This window comes from Acanthopagrus latus, chromosome 8, assembly GCF_904848185.1.
Source record: "Acanthopagrus latus isolate v.2019 chromosome 8, fAcaLat1.1, whole genome shotgun sequence".
Classification (NCBI taxonomy): Eukaryota; Metazoa; Chordata; class Actinopteri; order Spariformes; family Sparidae; genus Acanthopagrus; species Acanthopagrus latus.
The window spans coordinates 4,497,575-4,522,385 of NC_051046.1; the positions used below are offsets into that span (position 1 = coordinate 4,497,575).

General features: G+C 43.1%; 1 protein-coding gene across 5 annotated transcripts in view; it reads right to left on the reverse strand.

Moving 5' to 3' along the window:
* trim44 (tripartite motif containing 44) overlaps nucleotides 1–24,811 on the reverse strand; it is a 43,631-nt gene that overhangs the window by 14,236 nt on the left and 4,584 nt on the right. For all 5 annotated transcript variants that reach the window (XM_037106147.1, XM_037106149.1, XM_037106146.1 and 2 more), the window contains exons 4-5: nucleotides 18,122–18,412; nucleotides 10,623–10,645 (exon numbers count right to left, since the gene is read on the reverse strand). In XM_037106147.1, coding sequence (XP_036962042.1) covers nucleotides 10,623–10,645; nucleotides 18,122–18,412 — 314 coding nt within the window. The remainder of the gene's footprint in view (nucleotides 1–10,622; nucleotides 10,646–18,121; nucleotides 18,413–24,811) is intronic.

Here is a 24,811-nt window from a genome sequence, read left to right on the forward strand (position 1 = left end):
AAACGTTGGATTAAGGTGATTTTTTTTTTTTTTTTGCAAAGTGCACGCTAAATCTCCCATTACAATCCTGAGGTAGTTAAATCCTAACCATCTCCTCATTCCGCTTTAGCCAATGCCATAAATCTACACGATGACGAGACTCGTCGTAAAAGCCGCTGAATTAAACATGCTCGCTCCTCCTTCCCCTCGCTGGCAGAAGAAGTGAGTAAAGGGGACACGTTGTGGACCGGGAGGGGGGAGAGCGCCCTGACGACTGACCCGCCGAGCCGTCACACACGTGCTGTGACGACGTCGCTGTGTCCAGCTGTGGAAGGAGAGATGTTTGCCAGTGGTGTGTGTGTTTGTGTGTGTGTGTGTGTGCTGTTTCAGTGTTGACAGTTCATACCTAGGGCCAGACGTTTGATAAGGCACTGATTCATTGCCCCCTGGTTCAGCCTGCCACTATCGTCCTCCCGCATCTCAACCAAGCTGAAATCAGACCTGTAATTCCACCCGAAGGCTAACACACTGTGATGTTAGAGTGTGTGTGTGTGTGTGTGTGTGTCTGTGTGGTTAAAAGAGAACACAGTAGGTAAGACAGTGTGAGGAAGGCATCTTTCTGTCTGTGCAGTGGGGAGACATTTGCCTGGTTCTTTCCATCTTTCCACTAATTACCGGCGTTATCCTTGTGTGTGTGCACGCACGCACGTGCGCGTGTGTGTATGAGTGTGCGTGTGTGTCGTGTCTTTTGTGTGCTTTTAGAATGAATAATGAATGTTTATACACGGCGCGACATCTTCTGAGTGCTTTTTTACCCGCATGTGCGTGAGCGTTGCATGCATGATAGGGTGGAAGGCAAAGTCTCCACAGATGCAGTATGACAATTTGCCTTGTGGATAGAACAGTGAAAGGAAGTGTGTGTGCGTGCGTGTGTGTGTATGTGTGTGTGTGCTTGTATGGGAGAAACCGGGAGCGAGCGAGACAGCGAGAGAGAGAGAGAGAGAGATAGACAGAGAGAACGTATTTTTCCTAAATGTGTATAATTCCCTGACAAGATGCACGACAGGAGAGGAGGGAAGCTGTAATTACGCAGTCCACTTCCTGTACAGGATGTCATATCAGCCTCACCTGAGCTGAATAATGTTGTTCTCATATACAAACATTGCCTCACATGCCGCAGTCTGTCAGTGTCATGTACAGGAATTCTCCATGAATAATGATTTTGTTGATCCGCTGACCTTTCCTTTAGCTTCAATTGATTGCAATGAAATTTGTTCTTGACATTCATGAAACCACTTTGCCTGTTACGAACTGCCCTGATTAGTTAATTAGGACAGTTATGAGCCGGTCATGACTATTTCTCTGGCTCCATCAGGTCAAACGTGTCACTTTTACTATAATACTACTATTTAGCAAATGTTTGCATGCTAACATGCTATTCAAATCAGGGCAAGGGTCAAGGATTTTAAAATAGATTTTCTCAGCTCAAGGAAAGCTTCAGAAACACAGGAAAGAGAGTCAATATTGACCCTGTATGCTCTTCAGGGCGTACTTTTAAGGCCACAGGGGCGACGTTTGAAGCAAAGCTGAGGTTTTGTTTTGTTGTTTCCTTTGTAAAGCGTCTTTGATTATCCAGACAAGCGCTAAATAAGTCCACTGTTTTATTATTACGATTATTATTATCATTATTATTATCAAAAGACAACATCCACCCCGGCCACAGTCTGTTCACGCTGCTGCCATCTGGCAAAAGATACACAAGTATTCGCCCACCTGAGAGCAGCTTCTCCGCAATTCATCCTCCACACTCAACCTTATAACATACTGTTTTTTATTTAAATGATTAATAAATGAACCTTTAACCTTGAAACTGAGCTAAAAAAATTAAAAAAAACTGAAAGCACCAACGCCTCTACAGCCTCACAGACTTGCTAGCGTGGCTGTAGATTGTTACTTTTGAGTTTTGATCAAAAATCAAGCGTACAGAAATGTCTTCGCTTGACAGCTTTATATGAGCTACAGTCTGACAACTACCACAAAAAAAAAAAAAACAAAAACATCAACATGGCATGTGACTTACACGCCGTTTCATCACCGCTGCAGCGGCGTTGCGTCTGCCAGATGTGCTCTGACGTGTGATGGAGATGAAGCAGAACTAAAATCAAAACACGAGCACATCCAGCTCCTGCTGTCTGCCAACTTTCTTCTTCGCTGCACTTCCTCAGTCACTTTCGTCTCACTTCTTTATTCTCTCATCACTTTCTTCTTCTTCTGAAATAATCGCGTGATGTGTGCGTAAACACATGCCGACAGCCACACGCATAAAACACACTCACACACACTTACACCAGACGTATCAGTGTGCTGTAATTAACACATCTGGATTCATTTTTTTATTCTTATTTCTGATGCTAATAAGCCTTCGTATTAACAGGACACACTAACTGCAGAGGCTCCTATGCGACGATGTGATTATTAGATGGGACAGCTCGAGAAGTCTTGGTGAGTAATTTAATGAGCAGGTGCAGAGAAAAGGAATTAACAAGAAGGGGCTGGCGGAAAAGGAGCGCGGCACATAGAGACGCTGCTCTGTACTCGTAAATAATGAAGTAGATAATAACACATCAACACATTTTACGATGTGACATAAACACGACACGTTCCGCCTCGATTTACAGTCACGGAGACGGTGGAGGAGTGCAAGAAGCGGAGATGCGGGGAAAAAAATAAAATAAAATGAATGAGAATGCTTTCCCAGTCTGAGTGAGTCGGTATGATGTTCAACACTGGGATACATATTATATAGCACAAGGTTATCAGGAAGGGCATTTGTTGAAGCAGATACCACAAAATATGGACCACTGGAGGAGATAAAATGCTCATACCAGGGAGCTGTGTGAAGTTTACTGTCACGGACTAACCTATTGTTGCTGTCTCGCGCGCCGGAGCCTCCTGAAATATTATTCGCCACGCTCTCTTTCATTTTTCACGCCCTTTCCACTCTGCGTAAGCAATCTGCCCAGAAAGCTCAGTGTGGCTGCGCTGTTTTCACCTTTTTATCCACCTGCTTGGTGGAGTTGAAATACATCTCTACAGGCTACAGCCTCATGCTCATCTCGCCTCAGCCGGGTTTGCACCGTACCAGTGCTCAATTTCATTTCACAAAATCCAGCACTGCAAACACTATCCCATCTCCCGTTTACGTTCTTTCATTGCATCAGTTTGTCCCTCGCATGTCTTCACTTGGCGGCTTAACCTGATGTTGACGCACAGACGTCTTCTACTTTAACTTGCACAAAGGCCCTTCTGGAAAACCCTGATATGTGAAATAGGAATTGAAAAGGTTCTCAACCCAATACCTTTTTAAATCTATCTTTTTTTTTTTTCATACATCGAGGCAAAGTTCAACAAAGATGAATATTTCAAGAGCACGGTGGCACTCCTTGTTAAATTGTTAAATCATTCTCTCTTACCAGAGTTTCACTGTCAGCAGAGTAAAGCTGACAATCATTCCTTTTCTCAAGGTGTAAAGTCCCTGCGCTGACACTGATCTCTGGAGAAAAGCACTCACAGCACACACACAGAATACAATAAAAGTGTGAGGTGTGAGTGGAAACCCCCCTGCCCCTTTTTGCACACATACAACAAAATCAGCGACAGAAAGGCGGGGAAAGGTATGTGGGAGAGAGATGTATTTTACACACATAGATTATCCATTATTCATGGGCACTCCGAGCGTCAACACAAACACAGCGGTAACCCGATTCTGCCACACTACACCCTCGGCTGCATCGCGAGGCACTTACCGCCGACTCTTTGCTCCCTGGGATCTCAGACAGCAGACGCAGCACTCGCCAGGGCGCTCAGAGCTATCTACCCCCGCGGATCAATACGAGAAGCACACTTAAAGCTCTGGTCAAAGCTCTATACACTGTGCCCCCCCCCACCCACCCCACCCTCCCTTTCCAGGCCCTTACTATAGGAAATGAACAACTAAAAAAAGTCCAGTAGCGGTGCCAGCTCTGGTGCAATTCAAAGTCCTGCAGTACATTAAACTTCTCAGGTGGCATTCTCCACCGCAGTCCGATATCTAGAGAAGCAGATCGCGTTGGAAAACACATTCGTACCTGTCATGTCTGTTTCACGCAATACGTTCCTGAGTGTCTGATCTCTTTTGCATTTTGACAGGCGGTACACACGCTCGCCGCTTCAACAGGATATTCAATTAGACAGCACCCATCTCCTTGCTTGCTCTCTGAATCATTACATTGCCCTGGAAGCTTTTGATGGAATCTGGAATCTGAAAGTGAAATAGATGTGTCGTGCAAAAGCAGCTCCGAATCTGAGGCCTTTTTTTTTTTTTTTTTTCCTTTCCTCTTCCCTAGGTAAATTACCTCATTTGTATTCAGGAAAAGTTTCAGGAGAAACAAATAACTGCCATTAGTCATCACAAATGACAAAGAGACACTACACACACACACACACACACAGTTATCTACTTATTTTCTTCCTTAAACACCTCTGCGCACACTCCTCTGCATGCGTTTCCAAAAAGTGTTTGATGTCAGTCGCGCTAACATGGACTGCATCCATAAAACACACATGTGTGCCCACACACACACACACACATGGAAACACAACAGAAAACTAGTTAAGAAAAACGGGAGGAACGTTGCTCATGAGGCATGAATTATTCATGCATATAGTCTGTTGTCATCTAAATGCATGTCTCTGTATTTGTCAGTCTGGTTTGTGTGTGCTTTGCATTCATTTGGGACCTCCGATCCATCCCTGTGGAATGGTGATGACCAGGAGAGATGGATAGGAGAGAGATGAGAAGAAGAAGAAAAAGGTGGAGGAGAAGGAGGAAGAGACAGAGGAAGGAAGAAGAAGAAGAGCAGCTGAGGAAGAGGGAGGGAGACAAAGAAGAAGGGAAGAAGAGGGAGGAAGAACAGGAAGGGGAAAAGAAGGGAATGGAGGGGGAGAAGAAGGAGAATAGTAAGGAGAAAAAAGAGGAGGGAGGAAAAGGAGGAGGTTAGGGGTTTAGTGCAGCCACAAGTTGGTTCTTGCACACACACTCACAGGAAAACAGATAAAGATGCATCTTGCTGAAAACATATTAAATTATTAAATGAGGTGAACACACACACACACACACACACACTCACACACAGACTGCCTGTAGTGGCTCCTTTTGTTGGAGACGTTATACATTTTTCATTAGAGGAAACGCAGCTCTCTCCCTCCATGTCCTCATCTCTGAGCTGTGTCCCGTGTCCTCTGGCCACGCTCCCCTGACACCTCCCTGCTTCACCCAACCCATCACTTTGACCCAGCGAAGGGCGAGCAGCCCAGACAGACAGATAAGCTGCGTCCCAAAGTGCCTGCTTCGCTTCCCTGTCAGCACAGACTTTCCTCCTGGTTTGTGTGTTCATGTGAACGTACGTCGTGACTGAGGGCGGACTGCAGCCTTCGCTCACCGAGACAGCGAGCAATTTTGCCCCATCGCTCTCTTGTGTCAGCGAGCATGGCTGGTTATAGTTGTGGAAAATTACAAGCAAGAGTTTGAGAAAGCTCTAAATAAAACTGCAGGTCATGTACGCAACTCATTTGAAAACAGACGTGTTGTGTGGTTTGGATAAATGAGTTAAGCACTGGAAATAAAAAACAGAAAAGGAATAATATTTGGTTTGTTGTGACTGTTAGTCGGATGTGGATGATAAAGTTGCATCAAGTCCACCAATTAGGTGGTGATGTGTGATGTAGCAAACAATGTGAAACTACGTGAAATTTTAACAGTTTCAACAGTTTGTTTTCTCGGGAAGCTGTTGAAAGTAAATGGTTCCAGAGTTAAAATCAACACGGTCCATCTAAATGAATAATTTATCAATTGTAACTAGGTCAAAAATCATTGATAGCTTAGATTTGTTCCACTAACACTATCAAGAAACTAACTGAAGTTTATATAACTCGTCTGTCAGAGAGGGTGTTAAAACCCAAAACACATAGTGAAGCAAATGTACAGCTCTTTATTAATGTAGACCTGTAAATTATTGTAGGTCATGCACAGTCAGCATTTGTATTAAAGGGATATTTTGGTGTAAATCTAATCCATGGTCTAACACATCATGACACTGAGTAAGACGCCCCCTAAGAGGTCAAGTTTTCCCGACCGCTAGCTTGCGTAGTTTTAGCAACCTCAGAAATGATCACACGATAACAACACATGGCAGTATACGCCTCCAACAAGAAAACGCCATCAAAAAGCCACAAATAATGATCAGAACAGCACCAGACTTCAGCAACAGTACAAATAGGGTCGTAGCACATAGCTCAAGGCATCAAAAGTCGGCTAGCTTTGCTGGATTTCTATTGTAAAGTGAACACAACTCACCACTCTCCTGCAGCAGCTTGCTCGTTGTGGGGAGCCCTGACGACTCGATTACCGAGTTCAGTAGAGTTCCGCAGCTCAAGGATGAAAATATATAATTATTACTCCATGGAAACGCAATCAAAACTCACGTGTCTTGCCTACCAGTTTATAACAGTTATTATCGAGAGCTGACAGGGAAAAGAACAGAACTGAGCATTTCTAACTGCACTCGGTAATCGACTTGCAGGGATTTACACCGGAATATCCCTTTAATGTAAGAGAAAATCCGTGCAAAAAGAAGAAGGGAGCATATGAGGAGACAGAATCTGCCCACTTTCTAGCTCTGTGTGTGTGTGTGTGTGTGTGTGTGTGTGTGTGTTCTGATCCACGCATGCATGATAAAGTGAGCTACGCAGGGGACGGGAGCTCCTGAGATGCAGTGGAGACGTGAGTGATTGGAGCAATGAATGGGGGGACCTCGCGTTGTAATTAGAAGTGCGACGCTCCCCTGCGAGCTTTACCATCTTAGTGTGATTACACTGTGCGATTTACATGCCGAGAACCTCTCCATCAAGTCTGCCACATGTTGCAAAGCTTCAAGTTCTCCTGATTTCTTTAATTTCTCATAGATTTACAGGACAAACAACATTATCAGCTGACGTTACTGAATTTTATGGCGTTTGAGTTTTTGGTCGTCATCAGAGCAGCCAGCTGCTTCCACTGTCCATTTTTTGCCTATTGTAATTCGCTCATTTGATATACATGCATATTGCTGTTTTTAAATAACCTTCCATACTCCCTTGTATACCTTTGGGGTGACATGTTTTTAAACGGTGAGCCCTGAGGGTTTTCAGAAGAGCCGTTTCCTCCTCTGCTTATATAACTCTATCTGCAAAAACAACAAACCTCAGATCACTCAGACAAATTTTCATAGTCACTGACTCACACACATACATATATATAATTTATACTTGGATTCAATAAATGAGATCGAGAGCGCTGAGGACACAGATGGAGAAAGTTCCATCCAGGAAGATTTGAATATTGTAGAAGAATTACGTATCTATGAGAATCCATTGCTATTGTTAATGTGCTCAGACTGACGGGAGATGGAAAAACACAAGGGAGGCCTCGCTGTGGGGGGGCACAGAAAACTGCCAGAAGCATCTCCAGCAAGACCTCACTTAAAGATGACACTACAAATTCAATAAATACTTGAAATAGCTGCTGTATCTGGTGGATTTTAAGCCATACCAGTATTGACTGCATTTATATGAACAATTTACACAGTAGTGACAATGAAAAAGAGAAAAACGGTCAATTTGTCCACGAGGTTTATAGTTTGTGATGGTTTTGCTTGGATGTACCGTACTGTACTGTAATAGACAATCTGACGCCATCTGAACAATAATTGATTGTTACTCCTACTGTCAAAATCCTGCAGGTAATGATGAAAAACATTGTGATATGTGTTTGAGGAGTGCCCTAATGACTCCTTCAAGACGGCTAAACATCCTAAACTTCCGAACTTAAATCTCAGGAGGTTAGTAGAAGTCAGGAGACGGAGAAATACTTCTGCACGTTTACTAAAAATAAATGTTCCTTAGTCCCAACAGAACAGCAAATTTGAATCTAACAAGCAGAAATCCTCGGTGTATAACTCCTTCTCTTCTCTCATTGACTGTCTCACTGTCTTTGTATCCATTTCTTTCTTAAGCACACATCTCAGGGGACCACATAAAAGTGGCTTCCTGGAATTAAAGTGTTGCTGCAGCAATAAGCCTGTTCTCCCCATCCTTCCTCTGTGGGAGTGTGTGTGTGTTTATGTGTGTGAAGACTGCCAGAGACACTTTTGTCTCCACTATTGATCGGCAGCGTGGACTCCTGATGTTCCACAGCCTCTATGTGATTACATGTAGGGCTCAGACTGCGAAATGCGAGAGTGAACAAACAGTGCATCGGGACTTTTCAGACAAAAAGTAGGTTCTGCGTAGAATATGAGATAGAAATAGAATCTATTCATTAATCTAATTGCTCTTCTCTTCAAATTAAATTTACATAACAGACACACTAAATGTCATAATACACTCTAAGCTACTAGCTTACCCTGCATGTTCATACCTCAGGGCACGTTATTACACCCATGCAGATGCACACAAACATGATTAACAAGAGATTGCAACAGCTAGATTAGATTCAGATGATAAATGTTATGATTCATACTCTCAGATACGCATAAACATGTGCACACAAGACAAACACATGCACGCACAAATATTAAAAGGCGTAAGTCATCGAGGACGGGGGCTCTGAGTACGGTAAGCTGGGGAAACGCAAGCGAAATTTGAATCACATGGGAGGCACGAGTGAAGATTGGGCTGAGGGGAGTAAAGCAAGATTTATATTCAGAGGAGGAGAAATCTTGGCAGGCATGGAGTACCTATGTTAAGAGGCTTGGGGAGAGGCGGGGGATCATATTGATGAGGAAGTCCAGGAAAGATGCATGTGGGTGCAGGATTGTGGTCCTGTGGGGATGCTCTGTCTACAGCAGAGATACGGGGCTCAGACAGCGGATTAGTGTTTCTGCTCCATAATCAATTTGCCGTCTGGATCCCATTGCACATAACTCTAAACATGCACTCCTCGCCTGATTCTGCAAAATCGCTCTTCTTCTTTCACCCTCTGCCAATTTCACGTTGTCCCTTTTTTCACCCGCTCACGTCTTTGTTTGTTTCACCTTCAAACCTGAAGTTGTCCAATCGCAAACCACTTAAATACACTCGCACATGAAGCTGTCCAGAATTCACTTACTAACCTCTACCAAACGTCTCTCCCCTAGAATTTCTGTCCACAATGCATGTCGTTTTCCACTAGCCACGGTCAATTCTGCACCCACTGCATTTTAGGGCAATATGGGGGACTCTGGGAGTAATTATATCAGGGGATGTGTGTGTGTGTGTGTGTGTGTGTGTGTATAGAGAGAGAGAGAGATGTGGAGGTTAACCTTGACTAAGGACAAACTATTAGCTCCATCTCACCCTTGGGTCCAAGCTTGCTGCCATCTGCTCCAGAGCTTAGGGGTCATAATACTGGCTGACCAATCAATAACATATTACATGTTGGCACCGGGCGCCAGCCATGGTCATGACTTTCTTTGCTTATTAAAAGCAAGGCACATCACACTCCAGAGAGGAAACACTGTGCATTTCCAACAAGCCGGCAGTGCCGCAATATCAAATAGTACGAACTGAAATACAAAAAAAAAAGTAATTTCTGTTTGCAGAAAAAAAGCATGCCGTCCATCAAAAGTCTACTATTTTCAGCCTTCATTTGAAATAAAGTCTCCCCGAAAATAAGGCTCTTGTTTCTGTGGATGGATGTGCCGGCATTTGCAGAAGGTGTCTTGAGCCCGAGTGTGTGTTTATACTGTGTGTGTGTCTTTGTATCTGTAGAGAGGTGGAGTACTCCGAGATGAAAGCCCAGAGAGACAGCCAGGAGGCTGGGCAGAGACAGCAGGTGGTGCTAGGAGTGCTCCTGCTCCGGCTGAAAAGAGGCTGAGAGGTTTTTGTGTCAACAGATCAATAAGTGTAGAACTGGGAGAGCACGATCTATTCCAGATTGTATGACACAGACAGAGATAAAAGGTAAAATGTGTAGCCTAGGACAAATAGAAAAGGCACTAACAAACTGTAAAAGCAGCTGAAAATTGATATGGCTGCATCTGTCTGGTGTGAGTTCTCCCCCGCCCTCACATAACCTCAGACACACATAATCAGATTCAGGGTGGAAAAAACTATGATGTAGCAGAGGGCGAGATTTGACCTGGTAATAACACAACATGCATGCATATCGGCACACAGGCGCATACGCGCTGTTGAAACCTGTCAGCCGCTGTCCAAGGCCCTTCTTACTGGACCAGGCAGATTGTCACCTCTTTTGATTCCAGCGGGCACACACAGATGAGAGCTACTAATTGCCTTGCTGGGGGACAGACGTGACTCGCATGTGATCGGAAAAGGCACTGGAGGTTTGACGTGCATGCAGGTGAGTCTGTAGTGAGTGAGCTGCTCGAGTGAGTCACTGAAAGGTGAAAGTTTGACGAGGGAAACGGGCTCCGAAGGTGTGTGTTATGGTGTGTGATTAATACTTGTCAGTCTGGTGGTGCTTGATGGCACGAGGCCCTGAGTGAGGAGGATTTTGAAACGCCCCTAGTGCCCGCTAAGCTACGCAGCTGTGTAAAGGTGAACATGAATCACACTGGCAGTCTTACCTTGGCCTGGCCTCAATGTCGTGCTGAAAAAAAAAAATGGGAAAGAGAGAGAACAAGAGGAAGAAAGAGAAAGACAGAGAGAGAGAGAATAAAACACACTTAAAATCTTTGCACAGGTGTTGAACAAATAAAAAGGTAAACAACATAATTTACATCCACTCGGGCCGCAGCTGGTGTGGCTCTAAATCTGACCAATTAATTTTCACTTTCATCCAGCAGTTGTGCTCATGTTTAATCATGAGCTTTTAAAGGGGCAGTCTGGGAACAAAGCGCCCAGCGAGCCGCAAACATTATTCACATGGCGGCTTTTCCATTTAACTTTGATCGCGGCTTAAAAAAAGATTTTTCAATGTCAAAACAATGGCTGTGATTTGCTGACTGCCGGTATGTGACGCTTACGCAAACATTTGCGAGCGAAAAGTTTATTCATGAGCCAGATGAAAAATTTAATCATATTTCAGAGGATTTCAATCTCCGGAGATTGTAAATGCATTACTTCACAAGGCGTGCCCGCAACTCCGAAATTATTGCTATGAATCAACATCGGAATTCTTAATATTTAACATGCCAAACACACAGCTCCACACACCCCACTTGAATCACTGTCATGTGAAACAAAACTACTTGTTATACATCTGCTGACCTCAGTTGGTTTATTTTCAGTCAAGAGGACCATGAGCACAAAACCTTTAATATTCTGCCCGGTGCTGACTGAACCGTTGCACTGGACCTTGCCCTCCAGCGCTAACATTTCTCTGCCAGAGAGGGATTTTAACAATGTGTAACTAACTAGCATCTTGAAGCCAGCGCCTCCTTAGCAGCGCAGCAGTTTAGAGAAGAGCTGATGACGGGAGACTGTGGAGCTGTCCGCCTCACTGACTTAAGACTTGGCTCTAAATCTAATTAGCTTAAAAATCTGGACAAATAAGTAGTTTCAAATATTGGAACTAAGTGAGATTTCTTTCTTGGTTTACCTTGTCAAACACTTCAATCGACTCAAAATGTCAATTTGTGAAATCAGCGTGCAGAACTGACATTCATTTAAGAAGCTCTTGACTAGTTGCTGTAAGGCTGCCTCTACAAAAAGGCACACATTTGCAAAAGTCTTCCCTGTGTTCCTTCACTGCTTGGCTGATTAAAAGACCCTCCTCCATTAGCTGAAAACTAACAGATATACAGGACTGGAGACATACAAAGATCCAACCTAGTCTGCTTTAAATTATGAGTGTTGTGTTATACTTATAAAACAAAAGGTAGGTAAGACATATTACTTTTAAAAATGTATCACATTGCAGGTCAAACATGAGTAGATGCATGTAAGTCTTCCCTTCCCTGGTGAGCCGATAAGTTGATTTCGACTCTTTACAACACCACTGTCGGAAAATATAAATCCCAGGTCTGTAACTCTCAGTGCATTTACAAGACACTCAAGAAAACTGAATTACTGGGTTAGTCCGACTATGACTGGATTTTTAAGATGCATGTATGCACCTTAGTCTGACTAAAATCGGCGGCAGCATCTTTCCTCCGAAATCATCGAAAGCAAGAGCGCCATTGTGCATCTAGTTTGTGTAATTATCATGTACACCATATACGAACTGTACAAAGATGTAGCTTCTTTTCGCTCTTCGTAGGCCATCGTTCTCGAATGCAGAGGCAGAGTTTGTTGTTGCTGGTGATGTGAAGAGGTCAGCCGGAGGTAGTTCTGTTACCACTAGTTGAAATTAGTACAGCGCCACCTGTCGTACCGGCGTATGACATGCTTTGGCCAATAATTAGATTATTTCACTGGCATGTATACTCGGACAATTGCAGTTGTCTGACTGAGTAGCATATTCGAACTATGGCTGTAATCCGACCAACCTGTGCATGTAAACGTACTGAATGTGTCAGACATAATGTAGGTGCTGACTACAAACAAAACTCATGACAATATTCTGTCTTGAAAATATCTTTCTTGAAGTAAACATGAATTAAATCTGTGATCCTTCCCTCTCAATGAGGTTACACAGTGTAGAAACAAGTGATAGGAGGGCAGAGTGGCTGAGACACCATTCACCTTATTACAGGACACTGAACCGTCGAAATGATTTTGAAGCTGCAATTTTAAGGTAAATAAGTTACATGATGTCGCTTCATGTAACACTTGCACTATATTTTTCTTTGATCTAATATCAGTGATTCCCCTGAGGAGGTAATATCAACATTAATCATCGCACCAACATGTTCTCTGATGCCCTCATAACACCTTCATGTTTCCATATCACGGCAGTATTATCGATCAGATGGACTGTGCACACAACACCAGTCCATTTTGTGATGATGCCTCTCCAAGTGTTGTGATAGTAATGTGTTTTTGCTTTGACTGCATTACTATACAACAACGAAAATGGAAAGTTGTTACAGTCCCAATTGCTTTGTTCACATTTTGGTCCAATTAAAAGGGTTATTAAGAGCCACTGCCCAGAAAATTGAAAGAAATACACTGGTAGATAGATGCTGATGGCTATAGAGCTTTGTTGAAACTGTAATTACCACAGTTTCCCTGCAACAATAAAGAGAAAAATGGCCTTGGGCGGTCCATCAATATGTCCACACATAAAGGAAAAATGGTCCCTCTAAGAAATACTTAGACTTGTGTGCTTGTCATCAAAAGAAGGAAGCGGAAGCAGCTACATTCATAATTCAAAAACTACATGAAACTTAATAGAATTATGTGTTCTTGAATTTGTTTCCCACAACAGATGATCTATTGGGGCACCGCTGGCAAAGGAAAGCTACCTCTCGTTCTGAATTCTTATTGATGTAGTTTGTAGTGATTATGTATTCTCTAGGGTTAATTTTCTTAACAAAGATGTTGGCTTTGTCTCCTGCCCAGGGAATACAGATGTAAATTAGTATATAGCTCACTCTGGAACAGCTAAGACACTGTGCAATGCCTCTGTAAAATTAACAACACATTTTAAAAAATGATATAATTAAATAAGGGGAAATTAGTATCTTTTAGCACCTTTTAGGACAATAGGGTCTCCTAACTGGCACAAGTACATGATTAATTATTGAGACACGATCACTTTTTTATAGCTTTTTTAAAATTGACCAACGTGTATTAATTACTCAAGATGTACCAAACTACTCTGCGTGGAAAAGAAGAGTCTTCACACCGAGCCTCATCTTATTCAAAAGGTAAGCAAAAGGCTGCTTTGTTTCAAATCAGCCTCTGAACAGTTCATTGTGACCAGGGTCACGACTCAGTCAGTGTTGGGTCACTGGCGCAGACTCTCAGCGCCTGGCTAATGAGGCATCTTGGCTTTGTTTTCATGCTAGGAGTCCCTGAAGGCTTAAAGAGCTTTGAGCCTCTGCTTTTATAAACAGGATCACAGACTAAAGCAACCTTATAGAATCCTTTCAGTCATACATGTGTAAAAGTGGCCCGAGGCCGTTCCATAATGAAGTGGGCGGTGCGAACACAAGTGGGCTGGTATGTACACATGAGCACCAATACCGCTGAATAGGAACATGTAAGTGGATCTTATAAGTCTCTGTATAAGCAGGGATGTTTATCAGCCATTAAAAGGACAAACAGGTGAAGCAAGTAACATTGGTCCTCTTGTTACAGTGTGTTCTGTTGGGAAACCTTGGGTCCTCGCATTTATGAGGATGCCACTTGACACACACCACCAACCAACAGGGGGAACATGGATAAGAGCTCAAGGTGGCAACCTGGCCTCCAAAATCCCCAGAGCCCAGACCCATCAATCATCCAAGGGATGTGCCGTAACAAGTTTGATCCATAAGGACCCCATCGTGGACCGGACTTGCCTCTTATCCTTCACAACAAGGACACAGATCCTGTGTTGTCTTGCACCAGGGCATTGGAGGCAGATCCTTTGAGTCCTGTGGTCTGCGAGGTGATGCCTCCATGGATCAGACTTGTTCTGACACGTCCCACAGATGTTAGATTGGATTGGGATCTGGGGAATTTGTATGCCACGTCAACGTCTCGGGAGTTTTGTTACATTCCTCGAGCCATTCCAGAGACGTTTTTGTGGCGGGGCTGGGTGCACTGCCCTGCTGGTGGTGGTTGGTTGTGGTGGGACTTGATGATTCCCAGCAGGAGACAGGATCCTTTAAATAACAGATGCACATTGTACATACAGCACAGTATCTGTCTATACATGTGTCTCTTCCGTAGAGCATCCTCTGCACTATCTTTTTGATATATCAATGGTATTTTAATTACTGTATAGTCATCAGGGGGTGCTCCAGTAAACATGATGCGCAGTTGTACAAATGAGTACCTACTGGCACTTTTTTAATGAAAATGTGGAGACTGCGAATTCTGACAATAAATGGACTCAAAAAAAGTCTATTAACATGTTCTCCCTCTGGCTCCCACTGATTGGTGAATTTTCAGAGCGCTTGTATCGTCCTCGCACTGTCTATTTTTTGTGTGCATGTGTATTTACACCTGTGTTTCTGTGTCTGCATTAAAAGAAAGATGTGAGATTATTAAGAGAACCAGAGGTAATTTGTTTGTTTGACCCCCGAGCCAGAAGACTCACCTCAATTATTATGTGCTCTATTCTTTAGGTGAACAGTTGAAAAGATGAGTTTTATGCAGGTGGGTAATATTTTACATCATAGCTGCTCAATTCCACATGCCTGCAGCTACATGGCTGCAGTTTGTGATATTCTTTCAAAGCAGCAAATTCCTTTTTCTGACTTGGCTCTGAAGCTGCCAGTCTTTCTTTTATTGTAAAAGTTGGAATCGTGGTGCTACTTTTGGAAAAGTGCTGGAGGCCACAATTGTAGCTCTCTGGCACAAGGGATTAGATTGTGCTTAACATGTAGAGGAATAAACAAAAACCAAAAGAGCGACAAAGGTCAGCTCATTTAAATATGTATTTTCACACATGCAATGTTAAAAGTACCACAGCTTTGTAACTTTTTTCTGGAACAAGCGTTGTGCAATACTGCACATTTGACATATGAAACAATAACTGTAATAGCTGTTTACATAGAGGACTTACTGTATATGTTGCAGTGAAGTTGAAATTGATTCAGCCGTCATAGGCAAGGAGTGCCCTCCACATTAAGGGGCGGTTACATCATTTTTTTGTGTGTTTTTCAGGTTTTTATATCATTCTGTAGCTTCTCAGTAGTATTTCTTAGGTATTCAAACATCCAAACATATATTTTGGTTATTTGTTGTTTTTCAAACTTTGACTCTCCTTTACCATAACCCTAACTTCCTCTCTGTGACTGAGAGCTATGGATCTGTGTCTGTGTGAGCACTGCTGGAGGTGTGGCTGAACTACACTCTCAGACACAAGGCTGGCCAGTGGCCACACTCAGCGGGTTGAAGAATACGCTTCGGCTGAATACACATAAAATCCAGCAATCAGGGAACTTCTCACAGGATTGTTTTGGGCTTCAGGATGTAACCACTGTGACACAGTCAGAAAATGTTTTATTTGTCTGATCCCCCCCCTCCCTTCATTCACTCTACAGCTCGCTCGACCACCGTCTCTCTCTGTCTCCCTTGTTGAGCTGGGGAATAATAATTGTGTTTTTTACAAGCAGCAACTGACAAATTCTGCATTGTGTGCCTCTAAATGAAGGTTTAAAACAAATTTTGTAAAAAGCACAATCTTTCACTCCATGCTCATGTCTTCCGAGTGAACACTTAAGGCAGAAATGCAGTAAAGAGGCAAGTGAATGATTGTAGTTCGATGTGCCATCTGGAGACACTGCCACTATGAGGCAGACAGGAGGAACGGTGCAAGAGTGAGTGAGCAAGCTGGAGAGTTGACGTTTGAGATCCACGGGACTCTGCGCATCTCCAATGTCGTACCAAAGACAAAAACTGCTCCAGGCGTTGCTGGCTTCAGGTGCCACTTATTGTGTGTATCCACATAAACACAATAAGATGCATCATTGCTGGTTAAGTACTGTAAAGTGCTGCATAAGCCCCCTCTCTACACCCACACACACACGTCTCTCCTGTGATCATACATTTACAAATAACACAGCCCATTACTCACTCGAGCAGTAACTAACACATGAGAATAAACAGGGTAACCATTGGCATTCAATTAGGGCCTTAATGAACTTGGCCCACCGTGGATTAATTTCTCAGCTAGGAAAAGCAATCTGCACATCAGCTTTCACCATTACAGCAGTCTCCCAGGTCCCGCACAGCATCGCCAGGGAGCACTCAAAGCTCTTTCCCTGACTATGGTGACTAAAATATGGAGAGTGACAAATGGACCAATGGGATATTGTAATTTGGGACCTATAAGCAGTAAGAGCCTGCTCCTCGGTGTTTCAATGAGGGATGAGGAAGTGGAGCCCTGCAGAATCTCAAGTGACATGTGTTGCACTTCTGGTAGTGTTTATGTACAGCATGCGTATAAATTATATAGTATAGCCGCACACATGCTCAGGTGCAAACATTATTTTGACTAAGGGGCTTGTATGTAAGAAAAGAGGGAAACAGCTGCCGTGTTAATGACAAATAGTGTATCCGGAGGACAAACATAGTTACACTTCTGCCTCATCAGCCAACAGCTCAGGATTTATTTGCACCTTATTACGTGTATCATACTGACACAGTTGACTGTACCAGAGCAAAACTGCATTTTCTCTACAAGAACACAACGTATGCCCCGGATAAAAACAGCCAGCCTCACCACTCATTTGGAACAAAGCTGTGTACGCCGGCACCTGTTTACCATATTCATTTGATCATAATGACTATGCAGCAGGTGCCACAGTCATTAGACGGATAATCCTTTATGTTTAAGGTCTGAGATCAAGCCTCCATGGCTGCAAGGATTTTTCAGTTAGGCCACATCAGAAGCAGATGAAGACAGGCTGAGGTGCCATTGCTGACAACCCCATAAAGTATCACCGATAAGTATGTGCAGAATGCAGCGTAAAGGTGGCTACACACGATCTGCAACATAAGAGCTTTGTGCTGGCTGGTAAATTGTTTGTAATTGTTTATTGACAAGACAGTGGGCACTCGGTTTTACAAGGCCGCCCTTAGTAACAACACTGGCACTGGACCTCTGCGTTTAAAGTTCAGACTAATTAATCATTGACCCTGTTTGCTGAGGTTGTTTCGAAGTACTTTGAGCAGGACTTGTGATGTGATGTGGCCTCCAGATTTAATGCATTGCCTTTTCATCAATTCTGGTAAGTGCTTTCAAGTCTCAGTAAAAATGTTAACAACAAAACTGATGTGTCAAATTAAGTTTTTCGAGCCAAGTTTTTTTAAACCAACTTACACATCAGAATCAAGTGGATTTCAGTGAAATTGGTCAGACTAGATCACATAGGTAAGTTTAAAAAAATGTAACAAACATAGACTGTCACTGGGACTTGACTACATCACACTTGAGAGAGGAGACCAAGATGGCATACGAGTAAACACGTCTGTTGTGCATCTAGCAAGTCCTTTAAGGATGAGGAGGAAGGAAGGCTCTTCTCACCTGCACTCTGTGGGCGGGTCCGGGCGCTGCTATGAGCGCCTCTGCGACCATTGCGGGACCTCCTGCCTCCGCCTGTTCCAAAAGGCACAGCTGGTTCGTGATGTTGGCCATCTCTTCCTGTAGGCGCTCAGTCTCGACACTGATCTCGGCAATTTTCTCAGCGGCTGACGCTGTCAGGAACGCCTCTTTAAGGTCTACCAGGTGAAGCGTCCTCTTCTCCTCCAGACGCACCAATCTGCGGAGCTCATCGAACTGGATGTTCACATATTCCTCCAGCTCATCTGTGGACATCTAAGATATGTTGAGGTACGGGACACAGACAGGGAGATAGAAAAAGATATTGAGAGATATTGGGCTGCCATTTCAGATCAACTTGCATGAAGTACGTCACTGTAGGCATGAATCATTAAGATGAAGTCATTAAAAACAGAGAAGCAAAAAATAGAGAGAGACATCAAAACGTCTTAACGTCCACAGGCGAAGCAGAGATACGTACTAAATGACCAAATTCATAGAGCAGACAGATATTTCTGTCTTTTACATTGACATGTGAATATTACTTTAACTAGCCCACTGATCTCAGTCATGCAGTAGCTAATTGATAGCATGAATCAGCTCCCCTGGAGGCAAACTTCATGCATCCCATCTGTAGATAGAGACCTCAGAGGCTCTTTCTACCACAGCAAGCCATCTGTTTGGCTTTCAGGCCAACTGAGCTTCTCGCTGAGATACCTTTTTTAATTCCTTCCCCAGTTCCCCCGATGAGGCTCTCTTTAGCTATGACTCATTACTTTAAAACACCTCAATAAACAGACGCCTCCCTACAATCCGTCCCACTGAGAAGGCTCCACCTGCGACGCAGATCTTGTCATGAGGTAAAACACCCCCAAGTCCCATGTCATGATCCGTGGTCCTGAATATGTTATAAATCGCTTCAATCAGTGAACATAGCTGCTCAGTCTTTCCTCTGCCCTTGAGGAGAACTTCACCCTCTTCCTTGCCATCCACTTTATCTTGTTTCCCCTCAGCCTCCCTCTCTCCAGTAGAGCAAAGAATCATCAGTCTTTACTGAGGCTGGCAGAGCCACGACCCCCAGGGACCCAAAGTTTTATAGTGCATTTGCCATTCTTGCACAAGCAATCAGATTCTCCAAATTGCCCATTAAACCAAGCGCAAAAAAGTAGCAGTTTTAATTTATTTTCTTTGTATGAGCAGAGAAAAAAAATCAGCACATTGTTCATTCTGTATCAGACAGGGAGACTTAGTTAACATCTAATTGGAAAGCAAAGAGTCGTTTTCTCCTTTAGCCCCACCAAAATCAATGGCCTGAAAGCATGTCTGATGAATTAGTAACAATAAACTGCAACTGCCTTGGACTGGCAACATGTTCCATTCCTTGTCCAGAAAAACATCTGTGAATGTGGAGAAACTGAGGCCTTATTTTCCAAATCTATCTTTTTATGCTTCTGGAAGCTCTTAAGAGGGCAATAGTGGGAAGTGCTCAAATATCATAAATCCTGCTAAATTACAATATAGGCTGATTAAATCTACTAGAAGCCTCATCATTTAAAACGTGAGCAGCGAGCACTTAAAACGCACATTAAGAAATGACAAGGCATTTACTACGTCATTTTGTACAGGGACAAAAAAATTTAATGCTCAAGCTGTTGCTCATGCTGTGGCGTCTCAGGCGTCATCGTCAAAAGTTGGCTCTGATTTAGGTGTCATGGACACCATGATGGATCAACATATTTAATATTCAAGTCCAATTCCCCTGGAAATGTGAATAATCCTTTCAATTTAGACATGTGTTAGGCATTTTCATTTATTATCAGCTAGCCGAATGGAATATATCTGTCTGTCAAAGTTTTCATTAACATCTATGAATGTATTAACAGCTAGCAGTTCTGGCAGTGATTTCTTCATTAGTTAATTCCATGTCAGGCATAGTTTTAGCATTCAGCTACCATCATGAATAATAATGAAGAATTACATTTTAGCCTTTTATTTTAAAAGGAAATGAAACAAATCTTCATATTGAGGATCAAAGTTGAAGCTCTTGCTGGCTAATGTCAGCTAATATTACACAGCATGTCTTCTATCCTCAGTTAGCTGACTTCATATCTCTTCACTACATTTGCTGATGTTAAATTATGTTTTAAAATTCACCTTGATGCTACAGGCTAACTTAAAAAAGCGCTGCAAACATCTTTGACTGTGTCTGGTTCCATTTCAGTTCACATGACACAATATTACACACACTTGTGTATATTTCACTCTTTTGCGGTCACAACAAGCTTCAAAGAATGGTAGCGAGCAGTCAGCATAAATCATGAAGAACAATGCCATTCAAGAACAAAGCTACAACATGAATAGAGCTGACAGAATTGATCCATAAATCTGAACGCTTTTAGTATCTTATCTGTCATGGATCTGACACATTCCATCAACACATCTCACAATCTCCAGGACCTCCGCAGAGCCGACCGCTCTCTCGTCGAGTCCCCGTGGCCTCGGCGGCAGATGGGAGTCTGGGATGAGTGCTCTTTGTGTTTGTAGAGCAGGAGCCCTCTGCCCTTGGACCTTTCTCTCGGTGACAGAGCTTGCAAGGAAGGAGCATTCATGCACGCTAATCTTCATTTGCATTACTGCAAGCTGAGGCCATGAAATGAGGCCTCGGGAGAGACGGCGGCACACTGCTTACAAGGGCAGGGTGAGAGTAAAGACAGGAGATGAGACAGAGTGCACTGGCAGAGGCAGGACATTTGGAGAGCAGATTAAAAAAAGCTAATTTCTTTGTCAAGAAAAAGGTACGACAGTGGGGAGGCAGATAAGGGAAGTTTAATTCTTTTAAGTCATGGTTTTAAACATGCTTTGAATTATTACTGTAAAATCTCTGTTATCTGAGAAATTCAGAAATGATGGTAATGCAAGCAAAGGAAGGACTACAAAGGTCAGTTCAGACTTGACCAAGCTGATGCCAGCTTGAACCTTTACTTCATTACTTCATGTATATAAGTGAGATAAAACCGGTGGAAAATCTCACTGTGACTGAAAGTGTATCTTCAGAGCAGAAAGTTGGGATCTGTGGCTTTCTATAATTAGAAAACCTCTCAGACATTCCTCTAACACTTCATGTGATTACAATATAGCAAGACACTCAAATAGAATTAACTTCACACACTAGTGTGCTTGTGTGACTGGCCACAAAAAAGGTTGTGCTTCTCATTAGTGCTGTTGGAAAAAAAAACAAAACTGCAGAAACAGAAGCAGAAAGCCCTTGGGATTGAAAACATATCAGTGTAAGACAACAACAAAAAGCTGCGCAATGAGTTACTTTGGTGAGACACATGAAAATGGAAAACAAAAGCGAACTGAAAACAGCTCACAACAAATATCAGAGTAGCCTCAGCGTTTAATTTCGACCTTTTCAACCACTCAGGGGGTCTTTCATTGCAAAAGCAATTTAACACCAAAAATGTCATTGGAATATTACACAACAGTATGACGCTCCGGATATCAAGAATGGACGGGTTGATAAAACCAAAAATTAGGCATCCCGCAGCTTTAGTGATGAAAAATGCAGATGCAGGACATTTTAAACATTTTTTTAAATCAGCATAAAACTTTTTAATCTAACTCTGACGCTTCGGTCGCATTGATGCACTCGAGTTCAAAGGGTTAACTTTCTTTAAATGTTCTCACTACTGAATCAGAGCCGGCCCTGCTACTGTTTCTGAGGTCTGTTTTGTGTGATGCTCTTTTAAACAGGCCTAAAAAGCATTAATAGAACATTAGGAGTAAATGGATTTGAACTGTCCTTGCCCTGGGCAATAGTGGCCTCATTCCAACTGAACACTGCGCTCTCTCTTTCTCTCTTGTGCTCTCTTTTATCTCTTCCAGAAATTAGATTCTCCAATTTAGCCTCTAAAACAACACAGCAATACATAGAAAGTTAATTTGAAAAACACCGGCTCCTCTTCAAAAGTCATATAAAGTAATATAAAGTGGGGAGGCAAGGGAAGTTAAAAGAGGGAGAGGAAAAATGAGACAGAGGGCCTTTGGTTTTTATAACAGCAGAGTTTCAATATCCAGAACCTTTTTATTGGTTCTGAGAGAAGCAATGTCAGCCAAGCAACTTTCTGGGGAATGATACCGAGTAATTCAATTAAAATGCCGTGAGTAGAGATAGAAAGAGAATGACAGCCTTAAAGAGCAATGGGAGAGGGGGAAGAGGGAGTGAGAGGAGTAGGGAGGGGGGGAAAGTAAAGGATGAGGTAGAGAAGGACAAGAAAAAAGCAAGATGAATAAACCTAACAGCAGCAGCCAAGTCTTTTCATGCCTCTGCCGTCTGTTGCTCAGCCTCGGCTCCCTAAGACAGCTTTAATGTGTCTGCTGCTCTTGTAGATTTTATGAGGCAGGGAAAATGGATGTAGCCGCTACACACACATATACGCATTTGTGACTTGGCTTATGTTGCTTCCAGATATCGGACTTCTCCCTCTCTCTCTCTGGGTGCCCAGGAAGACACCCTGCACTGCAAAAAGTGAGTAAATAAAACATGAGAGTGAGGTAAATACCCCGACTACCTGCTGTCCTGGCCCGACGCCACATCATGCTTCCCTATCATCTTCCAGCTCTTTGTGGACGAGCTGACTGGCTGACTGACAGACAGTCATCTAGGCCCCCCCATGTAACATTTTGCCTCTGGTTGTCGATTAATATGTATGTAGACTCATCTCTGGTTTTTTTCTGCATTATATTCCATTCCCCTGTGGTGAAAGGAGATATGAGCTTTGAGAGATTAAATTCCCTCAACCTGCGGCACAGCACATAATTAAGCAGGCTAGATTTAACACCAGCTGAGGGTTAAATCATTGCATTCACCTTTCACCTCCTCACAGGCGCCTCTTTCTCTCTAAAGTCCTTCACCATGTAATTTCACCTCCTCCACCAACTTCTGCCTGTCTATCACCTTCTCTTTTTTGCCTCTGTGTCTCACACACACACACAACCTTCCTCACCGAGAGCAGTCACTCTGATGGTTGCCTGTCATGCATATTAAGACACGCTGACATTTGAGAGTGCAGAGAGGACACACCGGCAAATCCACATAATGGTCTCTAACCCAGTGCCCTGTGAGCGAGCAGGTAAGTGCTTTTTTCGCCGGGCATGCAGCACCTCTACAACGGAACAGCACAATACTAAATGTCCAGGAAGTCCTTGGGGCAGCATTGATATTTCAGTATGATAATAGACATGAACTCGGGTGGGGTGCCGGCTGCCAGCAAAAAAGTGTTACCTCTCGCAGGCCAGTCAAATTAACCTTCTACATTGTGCCACTGTGCTTGGGTCACACCTCTGCAGGTACTGAGAGAAGCTCCTGTGTGCCACTGCTCTCCGAATGGGTTCAGACACTACTATACGGCAGACCAGGCAGCGCAGGGGTAATTGAGGGAGCAGGTGCAGCCGCCATTAATGGTGGGACCATAGCTGAGACCTACATCCTGGATCCCGCCGCTCACTGTTACATCTCTCAATGCACAACGCCTAACTGTCTGTGGCAGAACATGCCCCTGCTATGGCATCTGTAATGGAACTACAGCCACTGTTTTCAAGGTTGACTTGTCATGAAAATTCAGTTTGCAGCTTTTGTTTTGGTTTATATCCAGAGAGAGGCGATGGTGTGCGAAATGCAACCCGCTTTCTGGACGGCAACTCCGTGAAGGTTGGACATAAAGGTTGAAATAAGTTTGTGATCATTATTTCAGCCTGTGGCCGCGTATATAGAGGGGTATGTGAAAGATCCGAACAGAGAAAGAGAAATGTCTGTAAACTGCAAGAAGGTCAGATATAACAGAATGAATAAAAAATAATACATAAATACTCATTTTTCTTGGTGTTGAATCATCATTGTGAGGGTGTAAGGAATACACATCAGTTTTGTTTTGTAAGGGAGTCCTGCTTGTTATCTATATATCACACTACATCCACTCCACTAAATTAAACACAAGGGTTTTTTTCAATGAGGTGAAATAAAGTTCAGAGAGGGATTAAAATCAGATAGAAGCTACTCTGTATTCAGCATTTCTCTCTGTTTTACACACAAGAATGAATCACTCACAGTCACTTTGAAAATCTGACCTCTGACGTTGGACAAGAGTGCTGAGTCAAAAAAGTCATCTGAAGACTGAAAGTGACATGACTCAGTACATAATGATGCCGTCACCCGCTTGAAGCTGAATGATATCTGCAGAAACCAAATAGCCCAGATCTGTGATCTATGAACAGCGACGGCATGCTAAATATATGGATTGAAATAATTAGCTCTCATGTTTACAACCCAATGTCTTCATGACATAATCTCTCTCTAATCCCTCTTTATCTCATCTAGACTGCTGTGTCTCTACCGCTGCAGTGTCTACACTGCTGCAGTGCTTAGTGCTGTACCTACTGAATTAGAAATGAGTAGCGGTTCATTTTTGTGTTCTGTTGTGGCTCTCCATGGCTTGAAACCATGCTATCAGAAAAAAATACTTTTTTTAGTTTTTTTTTAATTATGGTAAGGACGAAAATTGGATTGTGAGCAATCCCAACTGGACTAGGTAGTTATTAATCATGGACTGGGGCAATTGAAATATAAAACGGCATGTAAAATATAAAATTGGACCTGCAAGGTCTCCAGGGTTA